This window comes from Emydura macquarii, unplaced genomic scaffold, assembly GCF_026122565.2.
Source record: "Emydura macquarii macquarii isolate MOO-44397 ecotype Brisbane River unplaced genomic scaffold, CSIRO-AGI_Emac_v2 contig_2362, whole genome shotgun sequence".
NCBI lineage: Eukaryota > Metazoa > Chordata > Testudines > Chelidae > Emydura > Emydura macquarii.
In genome coordinates this window covers 669206-684965 of record NW_027132499.1, presented here as the reverse complement: position 1 = coordinate 684965, position 15760 = coordinate 669206, and the positions used below count along the sequence as shown (strand labels likewise).

At 41.9% G+C, this 15760-nt stretch overlaps 1 protein-coding gene across 1 annotated transcript; it reads left to right on the top strand.

The window, feature by feature from the left end:
- Window positions 1–10164: 10164 nt before the first annotated feature.
- On the top strand, window positions 10165–15497 carry LOC137161623 (kelch-like protein 6). Its single transcript, XM_067560995.1, has 4 exons — window positions 10165–10246; window positions 10855–10933; window positions 11833–12060; window positions 14051–15497. Exons 1-4 carry the CDS (start codon window positions 10165–10167, stop codon window positions 15495–15497), a joined length of 1836 nt encoding a protein of 611 aa, XP_067417096.1.
- Window positions 15498–15760: the final 263 nt, after the last annotated feature.

Sequence of the window (15760 nt, the reverse complement as noted above, 5' to 3'; positions counted from 1 at the left end):
CTGTGGCTCTTTGCCTGAGAAACCCACAGTCAGCAACAAGCATTCAGTCCATGTCTATGTATTGGGTGGCCCAGGTCCAAGGTTTGGACCCTGGAGCCTCCCTGCAATCCCACACACTTCCACTGGCCTCCACCAGCCTTAGTTAACAACTGGAAAAGTGACTGCACACTCTCCCCAGCCACCAATTTCCCCCAAAATTTCCCAAACGTTTCCCCAAAGCATTCCCATCCCTGTCCTAGATCCATCAGGGGAATGTTAAGGTTTATTTGCTCTTTTATAGAGTCAGTATCCAAGTTTGTTACTTTAACTGGAGCTATCACACGGTTCAGTTCAAACACAGGACTGGATTGGTTTAGATTAAAACTAAAGCAAGTTAGTTTGTTCCAAAGGGATAGATTTTAAGAAAGTACAAGTATAAGGATTAAAGTCAGAAGTGGTTACAAGAGAAATAAAGATAAAACTCTTTCTAATAACTTAAACTTAACAAGTCAGATTTGGTTCAAAGTAAAATCCACACTACGTTTCCATCAAGATGGCTGACCGAATTTGTGAGTCAGGATATATCCTCCAAAGTCAAGGGACTGGTACCTTTGTATTCTTAGCTCAAAGATAGATGGGCAAGGAAACTCCAAGTTCTTTTATAATCTATTGAACCTTTGAAATGGATTTTCCTGAAGGATTCATCCAGATAAAAGTCTTTTTCCAGCTGTGGGGTAGGAAACATGGAGTTTGTGTTTAAGGAAGTGTTCTCCCAATGGAGTTGTGTCTGTTAAAATGCAAAGTATTTGATTCCTGCCCCTCTGGTGCAACTGAATGAACAGTAGACATGTGATTGTCAGTCTCCTCCCCTGCTACGATAGAGTGAGGCTTGCCTCCACCCCTTGTGAGCTTGATGGGTCTGTTTACACTGATAGGTAAATACATTCTCCTTATCTTTTAAAGTACTTTGGAAGTAACTCCCAAGTGGGAAAACTACATTCCTTTATCTGGGAGAGACCTGTTCAGCATATGTTCAAGACCAGACGCCCTTGCCTAGGTAAAGTTGTTAGTGACAGCCTACAAGGGAAACCTATCACTTTACATATAATATTGTTACATACATTTCACCGTGGTATTATTGATCAGCAAGTTATTAATTTTCAAATGATATCTCACAAGGCATATGTAGCACAAAGTGTATTACAATAGTGTGGAGGGTGTGAATACAGGTGTGCTTATGGTCACACCCAATCTACTCCTTTTCCATCTCCCTGGTCTGACTCTTGGCCTCGCTGCATCACACAACATCCTTCTCAATGCTACTGAGGCACCAGCTACAGCATCACTGAGAGCACAGGCGAGAGAGGTCCCCTGCTCTCAGTTCCAATGCCAGTCCTGTCCTGTCCTAAACCAGACATTATAGACAAAGGCCAGTTTTACCTCTGTAGTCCTGGGTTAGAGCTGCTCCTTGGTTCTGCTAGCCCAACATCCCAACATGCTTATCATAAAGTCCCAATTGTGCACTGTTCATAAGAGTAACAATAGCCATTGGAATCACTAGCTAGATACTAAGCGCTGCCCTGTCATTTTGAAATGACGTTGAAATGTTTCATTTGAACCGAACAAAATGCTTTCATGTTTTTTGTTTCAGTGAGAAAAAAAATCAATTTCAGATCAAACCCACATTTTTGTTCCCAGATTTTTCAGGTCAGCCACTAAGCCAAAAAAAAAAGAAAAAACTTTCAGCTGTACTGTAACTGGCCATGGGATACAGAAAAAAGGAATCTTCTTCCTCCTGTGAGTGACGGCCTTGTAGAACAAATAACATGAGATCATATAATTAGTGTGTCATAATCCATATGCACAAGGAGGTTGAATTAAGGTGTCACAGGCCACCTCAGTTTTAGCATTTCTGAACTTCTGAGCACTTGACTTTCCAACCTCCAAGTTATTTCAACATACAGTTTTATATGGAATAAATAAGCACAGTGCATCAGTTTCTTACCTACTGTTAATACAATAGGTCTCACTCAATAGATTAATGATCAGTACTTGGAACAAATTATTCCTGTCCAACATTATAAGTGTGCATGTGATAAAGAGAAAAGATAGCCATTACTACATGTGATGTTGGCTCCTCTGCAGTTGTTATCAGGGTTTGAAAAACGTTAGTGAGAAGAATATAAATACTGCAACCCTCAGAGCTTGTATCTATGGGGAAGCTGACTAGCATAGCTATAGCTAAATAAGCTACTCCACTATGGTTCTGCCAGTCATTTTCCCCATGTCAGTTTTTGTAGTAACCCTGAGAGTGAAAGGTAGGAAAACAATACATACATAAAAACACTCATTTTGTTTTATTCGGGGCTATACAATACAACAAAATATCTAGCCAGGCAAAAGTACTTTCTTTCTAGTTTAATGGACCCACTGATCACACAAGTTATTTGGCTTCTAATTCCTTTCAATTCCTTTTTTATTAAACATGTACATCTTCTTTTTAAACCTAACATATATGTAGGAGTGTCTTTTGTCTATTGTGGCTGTGTGGTATTTCGAGACTGTGATAGAATATTTTATATACCACTCCCACACCTTGATAAAAGTTTTTAAAAATCCTTCTGAACTGTGAATGTATGGCCGAAAAAGAAGAAAAGATAAATGAGTTAAATTAAGCCCAAAGTCTGAAGGCAAATCTATTGTTTGATACAAAGTCCTCCATCGAGCGAGAACAGGTGAATAAAGCAGCTGAATATACCAGGAATCAGAAGGGAAAACAAGATCAAAAGAAGAACACCAATCTCTATTCTTTTGAAGTAGGCCTATAGGAGTCTTTTGAAGAAAAACAATTAAAGTTGGAACGTGGAAGTGGAAAGCAGACTACATTTCTACCCCACTTCTCCAGTAAAAGTACCAAAGGCTCCAGAAAGCTTATTTGTCCAGCTAAAATGTAATCTTGTGGCAAATTTTACGCAAATCCTGATTTTGTTAGTGTGTGGCTGAATGTGAAATCTAACCTAACTAGCCTTTTGAACTGTGGATTCTCATAAGCTGAGAGTTAAATTTCTTTAGTATTTATTCTGATAGACAAGTAGTGAACTTGCATTCATGTGGATACAAAAGTACTTGTGTAGTGACCTGGCCTACGCTTAGAAAAAATATGAATGTCATTTTTAAAATGTGGCCCTGCAAAGCACATGGACTTAACATAAAGGGAAATGATAAGCAGATGAAGAGTACATGATAGTGGATCTTTATGACATTCAATCATTATTCATGAGTTTTCCTATCTGTGACACACAGTATAAAAAGTCAGCCACAGGATGATATGCTGAATGTTGATGCAGAGACTATATGAAAATAGAGACTATATGAAAAATGTTGATGGAGAGACTATATGCAAAATAATTGCATTTCTCTTTATGTATGCATTATTAATTTGGTCTTAAATATACTTAAGATTATGATACGCTCTTCATTTATTTTTTCCCTTACTGATATTTATCTTCATACATATTTTCTCCAGCTATGTGGTGATGTTCTAGTGCCCATTTTAAATTCTGAAGTGATAAAACTTCTCTCTCACGCTTTCTCACGGAGAATGTTTACATTGGATAAATGTCTTTAACAGGAGTACATACTAAATTTTGATCATACTTTTCCCTCATGTTTTACACAATGAACTCCCTGAGATGGTTTCAGTCCCTCCACGTCTCACGAGCAAATGACTACATTATTGATCAACATAAGTGCTTAGACTTAAGCTTTGGGGAACCTTTCCCATAGGGCAGGTTTCGCTGAATATTAGGAGGCTATAGAGGGTCCGGTGAACTGGAAGCACTGCATGAAGGAGCCATTCAAGAGATGCAAACCCACTGCATCATGGACAGCCCAGAAAGCTGGCACGCTGTAGCTCTCAGGAAGGTAGAGCAGGGGCAGGATGAGGGATCTGCTTTTGTGTGGATTGTCCCGTCCTCTTCCACTAGAGGTGGCGGAGGAATACTAATTCAGCACAGGAGCAGGTTTCCTCACCTGTCCTCCCATGTATCTCCCCAGTACCCAGCCCAGTTACTAAGACTGAGCTCTGGAGTCTGTATTTGTCCAAGAACATGCTGGTACAGCCTCCACACTAGTACTTCTATAAGTCTGCATCAAAAATAGTCAAATTTTGCTCTGTATTCACATCAAAGGCCACAGCGAATTCGTCTCCTTTTTATATAGTTTATCGTCCTTGTCATTCAAACAATTTAGCTCAGAGTATGAATGCTAAATATGTTCTGTGAATAATGGCAGAAATCTGACCTTTCTGGAATGCTAAACTTTGATTGACTGGCTCAGCCAAAACTAACATATTTTTAAGGACACAAAAGTGTTTGTTATCAGAAACAAAGCATTTCCTATTCTCAAAAACCTCCGGTAAAGCAGTGAATGCCCAACAAACATGTCTGGAATATATAAACAGGCCAGGCAATGCAAATACAGACTACTGAAAAGGTCAGAGAGCTGCAATAAGGTATTGCTCTAGCAAAGCATGTCTTCAGCAGACTGTCACAATTCCCAGAAAAACAAACCAACACATCAGGCTTCCATGCATTCATTTTCCTTGTGATAAATAATCTAAAAACTTGAGATCTACAAGATTAATTTATTAATATAGTGCCAAATCCTGCAGTCCTTACTCAGTCAAAACTATCTGTATCTTCTATGTCATAGTGCTGTGGCATCTGCACGCCTTACTGTGTTTAATGAATTTTTCCTCACAACACCTTTGTGAGGTAGGGAAGTACCATTATCCTCTTTTTGCAGATGGGGAACTGAGTCACAGAGAAGTTAAGGTCCGGATCCACAATGGGATTTAAGTGTTGCAATGCTCAGTGTTGCAACGCCTTACTTTTAGGCACCACAAAAATCACTGGAACATTAATGCAATCTACAAAGCCTGAGTTAGGCATCCAGGCTGTCTATACTATGCCTGGAGAGATATAGACACCTAAGAATGCAATCCACAAAAGCCTGAACTCTAGGCAGGGAGCTGCCTATGGTAGCCAATGAGAGGTATGGGGTTAGGGTTAGAATGGAGGAGCAGTGTGCATGCTCAGAAAGAGAAACTTAGGCACCTGGTAATTTTTTACCCTGAAAACTTGAGTTTAGGCAGCAGATGAATGGGAGTTTTGTGGATCACAGTGAAGCCCAAGACTAGGACTTAGATACTTAAATGACTCGCTCAAGGTCACACAAGACCTCTCTAGAGGAACAAAGACTTGAACCAGGCCTCCAAAGTGTTAGGGTACTGCCCCTAACCACTGCACCATCCTTCTTCTACAATCTCTTTATTTCTATATGCATTATTACCAGATAACCTCACACCAACACACAGGTTAGTCCCCTGCCCAGTTTGCAATCTGAAGGAATATAACCTTCCCTTTGGAAAAGATATCCCAGATCAAGAGGATAAGCAAAGGACACCAGAGCATAGGAAGAGTGGCTCATTATCAGCAGGAAGAAGTGGCTCAAAGGTTTCCTACTGAGAATCCTAAAATGACTCAGTTCATCTCAAAATAACGGTTGCAAGTTTGGCAGCTACTTGCTGGGACAAAGTTTGAAACGCAGTTTTCTGAGTCCATCGAAGCCCAGAGGTAGCTTGTCCCAGATACCTGTGAGATAGCAGATAGAACAAAGGGACTTAGGCACACAACACTTAGGCACTCTGCTGAATCCTCAGCCCCAAGTTAGTTGTCCAGGCTCCCTACACAAAGCATGGGAATAAATAGGTGCCTTAGAATGGGACACTCAAAAGCCAGCAAGCGGAGCAGGGAGCTCCCTACGCTGGCCAGTAAGGAAATGCTAAAGCGAAGGGATTTTCTAAGCCCTGATTCTCAAAGGAAGATAGACAACAACTCCAGACTCAAGTGAGGCATCTCTCCACTCTGGATTCTCAATCATGAACCCTTTCCTGGGATTTGGCCAGGTCAGCCCTTTCTCACAAAATGCTAGAGAGAAAGACCTGGTCATTAGGGCACTCACCTATGATCAAGGAGACCTGTTTTCAAATCCCTACTCTGCTTGCTTTGAAACAGGGGGTCTATTCCATGTGAGTGCATTAATCACCAAGCTGTTCTTGGGTAGGTGTGTCTCAGCCTCTCCTGATGAAGCTGTGCTGCCTTCAGTTGCACTGCTCCCAGGAATGAAGAGCCACACAGGCTAGGGTAAACTAACCAGCCTTGTATTAACAAGGCTTTGCCTGAACACACTGCTCTCTGCAGCTCAGCTCAGTACACATACACACAAATACACAAAATCAGTTTATCAGAGTCACTTTCTGTGCCTCTCTAAAATGGGCAGTGCACCAGCTATCTAACTTCATGAATACAACACATTCCCCACCCCCGCAAACAAAAAAGGTGCAGATATGCCATTATTAATGTTCCTGCTCAATAGCATCATTAGGAGGTATCAGAGTCCTTACGCTCTTTGGGTTTAAATCTTCTCTTTCATCTGGAGTGAGTGTTGCTGGTTCTTGTATTTGTAGGCAAAGCCATAGTGTCCTAATGTGCTTGTGCTTGTGTTGGTGTAACACTCTTGTCTCTTCTCTCTGGTGCTGCCATATACAGGAATGTCATTGATTATGACTTTGACTCCTGTCAATTTTTGGAGTCTTTCATACACCTTTTTTCTGAAATATCTCTGGCACAGATGACGTGACAAAGGACGTACTTTTGAAGCGCCATCTTCCACACAGAATGTTGAAAGTGGTTAATTTGTTCTCCCAGTCTGATCTGCCAATATCCAGATTGAGGCATTAGTGCACTGAATACACTTCCTGCAGGTAGCTTGTGAGTGATATAATTTAGAATGGCAGGCTGTAGAGTTCCTTCATTATTGCTTTGTTCAGATCTTAAAAATCTGTGTATACCTGGATCACCCCAGTGATTTTTTCTTTTCAACTGAAACCATCAAACTAACCAAGTCTAATGGTTCCTTCACCTTTTCAGTTATATCCAGCTGTTCCATATCATGAAGTTCCTTCTTCTCTTTGGACCTTATGGTTAATGTCAATCATCATGATGCATGCACTATTGGCATTGCATTTGTGGATAGCTTAATTATACAATATCCTAGTAGACATCCCTTGCCTTCAAACGCATCAGTAAATCTTTTCTTAATTTCCTCTGCTGTGAGATGTCCTTGTATGGGTTCCACTGAAATTAGGATTTTTATCAACTGTAATGATTTTAAAACTGTCAGTCCCAGAATTGGTTTTGCTGGCATATTGAAATCCAGGTTCTGCCTCATTTTGCCTTGTACTTGAATTTAACATTGCATTTCCCCACTATGTGAAGTGGATGCTCTCCATAGCCTGCTAGTCTCACTGACATAGGTAATGTTAGTGTCATAGTATGTGCTAAATTCTTCCTATATTCTGTCACAGGGATGCAGTTTACTTGAGTCCTAGTGTCAATTTTGAATTTCATGGCTATTTCTTCTCAATTTATTAAAATTATTACATATGCTTCAACACTAGAGCCCCGTGAAATTCTTTATATTCTTTATAATTGTTCATTTCATTTTTGGGGATTTCTTGTTATTTTGTTTTATCCATCCCTCCCCTCACCTCATGGGAGTCAGGCCTTGCCCGGTGGGGGTGGGGTGTCGGAGTTCAGGGGGGTCTTGCTCCCAGGAAGCAGGAGTGTAGTAGGGGATGAAGAATGAGCCCGCCCTGTCTCACGAGCTGGGCTCAGGTTCCCGCTCCAGGCATTGTGACTCAGTGTACCAAGCCACAATGCTCAGAACATGGAGCTGGGCCCATCCCAATGGGGCAAGCACCACAGGAGCTGCCACTGTGGGGTGAGTTTTTCCTTTTGTCATTTTAATAATTGTTTTTCAGTTTACTTCATGTTATTTCACATTTGCAAGATACATGGGACTCTATTCATCACTATCCTTTTCCTCATTCTGTATGGTAGCCAAAAAGTCTGTGTTGTGAAACTTGTCTCCCTTGGAGGTATTCTCCAATGTCATGCACCGTATGCCCCATGCTTTTCTGTTTGCCAGTCTAGCTTGCTCGTGCAAAATGTTGTGTTTTATGGCATTTCCCTACCGTGGGGGAAAGCCTAGTTTGAGAACCCCACCATAGCATAGGTGTGAGCTAGGGAGACAAATAGCTCAGCAGTGTCAGGACTTAGGTAGCTACCTAAGGAACTTTACAGGTGGTGGAAACTTAGGTGCCTAGGGAATCTAGGTACCTACAGTGTTAAGTGGTAGCAGACTGGGGGTTTTGAGACTCTCAGTGGTGCTTAAATGTTGGATTTAGGCATCTAAAGTGGCAGTTAAGCATTTAAGTCCTTTTGTGGACCTTGCTGCAAATGCCTAACATAATGGAGCTGGAACTTTTGGGGACTATCACAGTCCAAATAATAATGATAACAAGTGGTATGCCACCTATCTTGTCCGGTCAAGGTCTCAACACAGGCTGTTTTTTACCCGAAACAAGGTCCACTGGACTTGAGAATGGCATAAAAGATCCACAGCTATCAGGCCATCCAAACTGGATTACACTACCCCAGTCCCTAGTGGTCCGTGCAATAGCCAACCAGTTACAAGGTTTCGCTGTGAGGCAACATGTCTTAGGGAGAGGATGTGGAATTTGTGCTGTTTCTGCCATGAGGCACCTGCCACTTTAAAGCCAACTCCATGGAATGTGAGTCTCTGGGTTCTGTGAGGGTCAGTTGGGATGAAGCTCCAGCTGGGTTATTACATCTGCTCTGTTTTAATTTGTTTGGATTCAACAATTAGTTTTCTGAAATAATAACAGATTGTGCAACAGACACAGCCAAACCTTAGCAGCGATGAGAGGGGGCAACTAGAGAGGCTGAGGGACTTGGAATAATGGGCAGAGAGGGAAGTCTAGGAGTCATCAGAGACAATACTGACTGGGCAGCTATATGTTATGACTAGAATTGAATGAATAATTTGTAACAGGTAAATTATTCAGTACATTTTGCCTCTTTCTGTTCTCAGACTGGTCACTTTTCTAATTTTTTCCTCAAATTTCCTTTGGTCTGTTGTCTGTAATTCAAAATTTGAGAAATAAAACTCTTCCCCAGTTGGGTGAGTGTCACTCTCCTTTTCAGATCTCTGGTGTAAATGAGCATAACGTGCATATGTAAAATTTGAGCTTAATTTGAAATTTGAGCTGTAAACTCCCAGGAACTTTGGGACTAGTCAAACTTGACCAACTGAATGTTTGTGGGAAGTGAACACAAGCAGCCCAAGCACACCTAGAGGACATTTAAGACTGTAACAGATTTAAAGGAGCCCAAGCACACCTAAAGGACATTTAAGAATGTAAACAGATATTCACCAGCATTCACCAGCTGGACAGCATTTGTCCAGCTCTCACGGTGGCATTGTCTCTCCAGACACTGAGATATGATCAGGACACAGAGGTGTCAAGCTGTAACCCAATGTGCCAAACACTAAAATTCTAACTCAGTCTGGACTCAGTCCTTTTGCACCGTTTCTACAGGAGGTTGCTGAGTAAGGAATGACTAAAAAGCAAAATAAATCATATTTATAAATAAAATAAGGATTTTGTTTTATACCAAGGCAAGGACTAACCAACAGTCTATAGTTAGGATTTTTTTCCTGATTAAGGAGGTACTTGCAGTGTGAGTTGAGGCTGAATCAAAGGAACTGCCACTCCCTATACAGAACCCTTGAGAAGAGGCAAAAGAGCTGGAAGTTGTGACAAGATGGTGGAACAGGAGATATATTAGGATATTCTATCTATGGTACTTAAATGTATTTATCCTCATAACAACCCTAGTCTCCCTATTTATTTCCCTGTTTGTTTACCGGTGGGGTCCTGAGGCACAGATGATCTAAATAATTTCCTCGCACCCATGCAGGAAGTCTGGGGTGGAGAAGGTAATTGAACCAAGGTCATCTAAATCCCCGTGTAATGGCCTAACCACTAGACCAGCCACCCTCTCTACTTTAGACAGCATACTGCCCCATATATTGTGTCTTCAGAGGAAGGCAGTTTAAGAAGTTGACTGTGTGTGACAATCAGGGTTATTGGAGTCTCCTCTTTCTACTCCTGGCAGAACTGATTGGTGATTCTGAGGATCCCAGGGGGCTGTTTCAATCTTGTAGATTCCTAAATCCATTTCAGTGGCTGGAATCATGGATTCCCTAGTGGATGGGGACAGTGAAAAGAATGACACCCCAGAGGCATCTCAGTCCTTGGGAAGCTTTGTGAGTCAAGGTAGGTTTGCTACTCTCATGAGTGATGTGAATTAGGAGTGGTATCTTCTGTGTAACATTTTGTGACATTTGGTGGGCTACTGAATGACTGAGCTGCCGTCAGTGTCCAGAAAACTAACTGGGATAAAAGCTACCTTTCCCATATCTCTTTTTTGCATGTGGATTTGATGCTGGTAAAGGTACTAGCTGACAGCTCTATAGATCATTTAGATCATATAGAGCAATTATAGCACAACAGCAGCAACAGTGCAAGATTCACACATACGTGTGCTGCTATTGCATTTCGCCCCTGTTCTGGAGGGATTTGTATTTCAGAATTTGGCCTCTCTTCTGTACTTGCCAACAAGGGAGGCCGGGGGTGATTAGTTCCAGTTTTTCATGATCACTTGAAACTGGACTGAGACCCAACAAACTAATTTCCCATAGAGGCAATTAAATGGGAATTTAGATTAGAGGCCATTAGATGAGAATGATTGTTGATTCCTCATCAGTTCAGCTGCCTTGAGGTGAATGTACCAGTTATTAAATCTTTCTAGTAGGAGATGTCCTTTCTTTCTACCTGCATGTTTTCTGACCAACGTCTTGGCTTTGTCTTTCCCACTCCTGCAGGTTTAAAGCAGATATACCTCAACCAGCAGTTCTGTGATGCTACCCTGGTGGTTGAAGGAAGGAGATTTCCCTGTCACAGGTGGGTTTCTGCTCCATGCTGCACTCAACATGCTAGTAGTTGTTGGATATGAGAACCAGAAATTTCATACTGTTGAAACAGGACAGCAGAAGCTATTTACTTGGGGAGGTGAAGCAGCCTGGCCTAGTATACAGAACTCATAGCAGCATGAAAAGACCTAATAATAATAGGACAATATCTAACTTGTATAAATGGCATCTTTCATCAGAAAAGATCCTACAGGGAACATTGCACCTAGAAATGTAATGCAGCTAGCAGGTGCAAAGCACATGGTAAAACTCTGGGGGAAGTGGAAAATTTCCCAAAGGCAACAAGGCAACCCCCTTACTCTTATCTATCATCTATCTATCTCCTTCCCTCCTTTGGGATCACCACAGAAAGTGCAGCTCTCCTCTTAAAAGGATGTAAAAATGCACCATCATGTCCCATATTTATTGTTATTGTTGTGGGGTTTGTTTGGGCTTTTTTGATGTTTCTAGATAAAATGTTCCCCATTTACATTAATAAATAATTGTTGTTTCCCCAAACTACCTCCCAAGATCTCAAAGTCAAGTAGGTTTTTTTCTGGCTTCTGTGTAACCCCCAGTAACCCACAAGTGATCACAACATTGATTTTATGTAGCATCCAAAGGATGGCACTTCCCGCAGCACAGTAATTCCCACTACCAGTAGCACCACCTGGGGAAAATAGTTTCATTGCTGACTTTGGAGGAAGAATCTTTCCTACTGAGTTAATCTCCACCATATCCTGGAGAATACCCAGCTTTGTCTCAGAGTTCTCCCATCTGAATGCCAAACAAGCCCTACACTGCTTAAGTGATGAGATCAGCATCCCCAGAATTGAACTGCTTGATAATACCACATGTAATCTGTTAGCACTGTTGACTCTCTTGGTGCAGGGTGCTGCTGGCCTCAGTCAGCCCATACTTCCGAGTCATGTTCACCAGCTCCTTCAAAGAGTCCCAGGATGGGGAAGTTTTTCTCAAGGGTATAGCCCCCTTCACTATCCAAAGCATCCTGAATTATCTCTATTTAGAGGAAATATTGCTTACTGCAGAGACTGCAGAGGAGTTGTTTATCGCATCCAGTAGGCTCCAGATCCTCCCTCTCGAGGAGATCATCAGCAGGTAATGCATAAGAACCCCACTGGTCTCCTCCTTGTACTTAGGGTGGGTGTGATACAAGATTGTTTGTGAGTGTCTGTATGTGCTGTTTGGCTGTAAATTGGTTGCATTATTTATACATATTGGGGAAACTTCTCACAGATGCAATGCAAGCATTTAAAAAAAAATAATTTAAAAAATCAACACATCCGGCCTGTTTCCTGCATAAACATTTTGAAAAATCTGTTGCTGAGGAGCTGAATGGCCTAGGGATAAGAATATTGGATAAAAGAAGGTTTGACTTCTAGGTAGTTGAATCAAATCCCCCCTCAGATCCATGCTGACTATAAATCATTCCCATCTGCTGGCTCTGCAAGATGGTTTCAGTTTAGGCTATGCAGGTTTCAGTTCAGTTCTGAGTAAAACATACAAATCATCAGAACAATTAGCCCAGTTTCCAGTGAAGCCAATGAGAAATCAAGGCCTGCACATGCTGGGAAATCTGGAAGGGCTCTATCCAAGGAAGGGTTGAAGCACACTGGAAAAGGGCAGTAAATGTGTGTGTGGGACATGTGATGTGCCCCTTTCCATGTTTTATGCATTTTATGGATTAAATACAGGGTGTCCAGACCTAGAATTTTCAATCCGGTTTCAGCATGACATTAACATAAAAAAAATTAAAGATGTCCTGTCTGTTTCCTTGCCGTTTCAAGGAGCTTTGTCTTGCCTCAAATCTATACAGTGTGAGAGAACGAGATGGACAGTGAAAAATCTCTCCTATAAATTATCCCAAGTGAAAAATGTTATTCTACAATATGGGGAATAGTTTATGTCTGTCCAACAGAAGCTTGTGTGGTTTGAGAGCAGGCACGTGATCTAATAAGGGAAGTTATTAGGCTGGGTGGGGGTGTTATTCCTAGCTTTGCTACTGCTGCCCTGTGTAATGTGGTTAGGATACTTCTCCTCCCCATCCCCCATATATCAGTTTATCATATTAAAGACTGCTGATACTAACACTCAAGCTTCACAGAGGGGTTGTGACATTTGATGAATATATATTTATTCCTTGAGTTCCCTGGGGTGCTGCAGATAGGCAAAGTATTATTTGGGCAGTATCAGATATCAAGACAGCTATCCAGCCAGTCTCATATATAGAGCTAGATGAAATATTTTTGCCAAATACTTTATTCACCAAAAATGGTGACCCAAATGGTTGACCCAAAATGATCCACAGATTTGATAAGAATTCCATTCTGTGTCAGTAATAAAATAGTCATGTTAACAGGGGCAGTGGAATCCAGGTCTCCCACATCCAAGGGGAGTGCCCTAAGCACTGAACTATAGAATCATTCTACTTCTGTTTCACGCCCAGTGACTATTTAATTATTGATGTGCAGTGGCTCAACTTCAGCAGGAGAGAATGAGAGGTACCCACCCCAGAATACTGTATAGCTGGATGGTTAGGATTCTCTCCAGAGAGGTGGAAAACCCAAGTCCTCTAGTGACTGTGTAATTACGTATACAAGGTGGAACAACTTCAACAGGAGAGATGCTTGCCCCAAAGTACCCCCCCCCCCCCCAGCCAAATGGCTACAGCAACCTCATGAGACAGAGCAGACCCATGATCAAATTTTCTGTCCAGATTCAAATCCTTTCCAGAGGAGGGAGAGCTGAGCTCAGGTTTCCCATAGCCTGGGTGAGTCCCCTAACCTGAAATTTAGAAGGGCGTTGCCTTCTTCACCAGCCATTTTGTGACTCTAGCATGGGATGAATTAAACATTTTGTTTGTCCAAACCAAATCTGTCAACTTTTTAGATTCACTGAAATTTTTCAGATTTTTGGTTTTGGTTCAGCCTACCACAGTTTTAAAAAAAAATTTTAGAACTCCCAGTTCCAAAAAATCAGTTATTCACCATGCTCTACACAGGAACAACCAGTTCTCTGTCACAATCAGGAAACAGAGCTTTCCTAAGTGCTCCTCAGTGATATTTATTCCCTTTGTTATTTCTTCCAGATTCCTTGTGAAGAATATTTCCATGGAGAACTGCCTCGGGATTTATGCACTGGCTTATGCCCACAACCACAAAGATCTGCTTCATGCAGCCATGCACCACATCAGCTTGAATTTTGGGTTAATTTCTGAGGACTATGATTTCATGTGTCTAGACCTCAGCACTTTAACCAGCATCATCTCCTCAGATGACCTGGTTGTGGCCTCTGAACTGGTTGTCTACCGGGCTGCGCAACGCTGGATGAGGTTTCAACCAGCTGAACGCCTCCGAGGGTTCGCTGTGCTGATGAGGCACATCCGCCTTCCTTTCCTGACCCGTGAAGAACTTGCAGAGATCCAGGCAGACTCAGAATTTTATGGTGATGCTCAGATGTGGCAGAAACAACTGGTTGGGAAAGAAAAACTGTGGGAGAGTGGGGGACTCAGGCAGGGTATGTACGATGAGTGTATTGTGTGCATGGAGCTGCACAGGTACAGGATTCAACATGTGGAGAATGAATATTCAGAGTTTGACATTGATTCTGACTTGCTTTCTGGCATGGATTGTTTTGATCCTCATACAGGAAAGTGGAAAAAACTGCCAGGTTTGAAATGCCTGCGACATCCTGCCAGCATGGCTGTGGAACACAAGCTTTACCTGTCTGGAGGCAAACACCAAGATGGCTCTTGTTCAGACACTCTTTATGAATACAACTCTTTTACCAGCCAATGGGTACGGCTCCCGTCCATGTCTGTGCCCCGGGATGCACATGGCTTTCTAGCCTGTAACTTGAAGCTCTATGCTCTTGGGGGCCGGAATGATAGACATGGACTTGCTTCTGCTGAAAGCTTTGACTTGGTGCAGAAGGCCTGGACTCCCATCTCCAACTTGCCATTTCGGCTGTTATTTTTTGCTTCCACAGTGCTGAAGAATAAGTTGTACCTAATAGGTGGAGAAGCTTTAGCAGTAGTACCTAAGCTAGTTTATAGTGGCATTCTGATCTATGATGTTAACTTGGATACATGGAGTCAGCTGCCTCTGGATTTTAAGTGCTATGAAACAACTGCCATCTCCATGCATGATGGGATCTGTGTTATTGGTGGGTTCTGTGAGGAAAAAGGTAGACAACTGACTCCAGGCAGCAGTACAGAAGTCTCCCTTCCATGCAGTAGAAAATGTTTTTTCCTCAATGAAGATGGTAAAGTGAGTCGTGAAGTTGTGATTCCAGAATTGCCAGAAACATTTGCTTTCGCTGGTGTGGTTTGCTGGCAAAGGAGAATCTACTTAATGGGTGGTGTAAATTGTTATCAGTTATGTAACAGGATTTTCTACTGGGAACCAGGTGATTCCTGCTGGACAGAGTGTAAAGAACATGTCCCCAATGTAGAGGGATTTATCAGAATATTTAAGTGTGTGATGCTGAAGATACCAAAAAATACACTCTGCTCCTTTGCCAAGAAATATCTGTAAACCCTATTACCATCAAAGCTACAAATTGCAGATTTTAAGACACTTGCCAGAGCCTGACACTTTCACAGTGCAGCTAGCACTGAAAGATGCCCTCGAGGAGAACTCTGTCTGTCCCTAAACATCAGTTTACCTCATTCATGCTCACCTGGAAATAAGTGAGCGTTTTAAGATTGACTACAAAGGGATCAGAATAAGTTCCATGGGATTCCATTGAATTCAAATAGCCATATTTGAGACAAATTCTTGGTTCACACAAGGAGCTG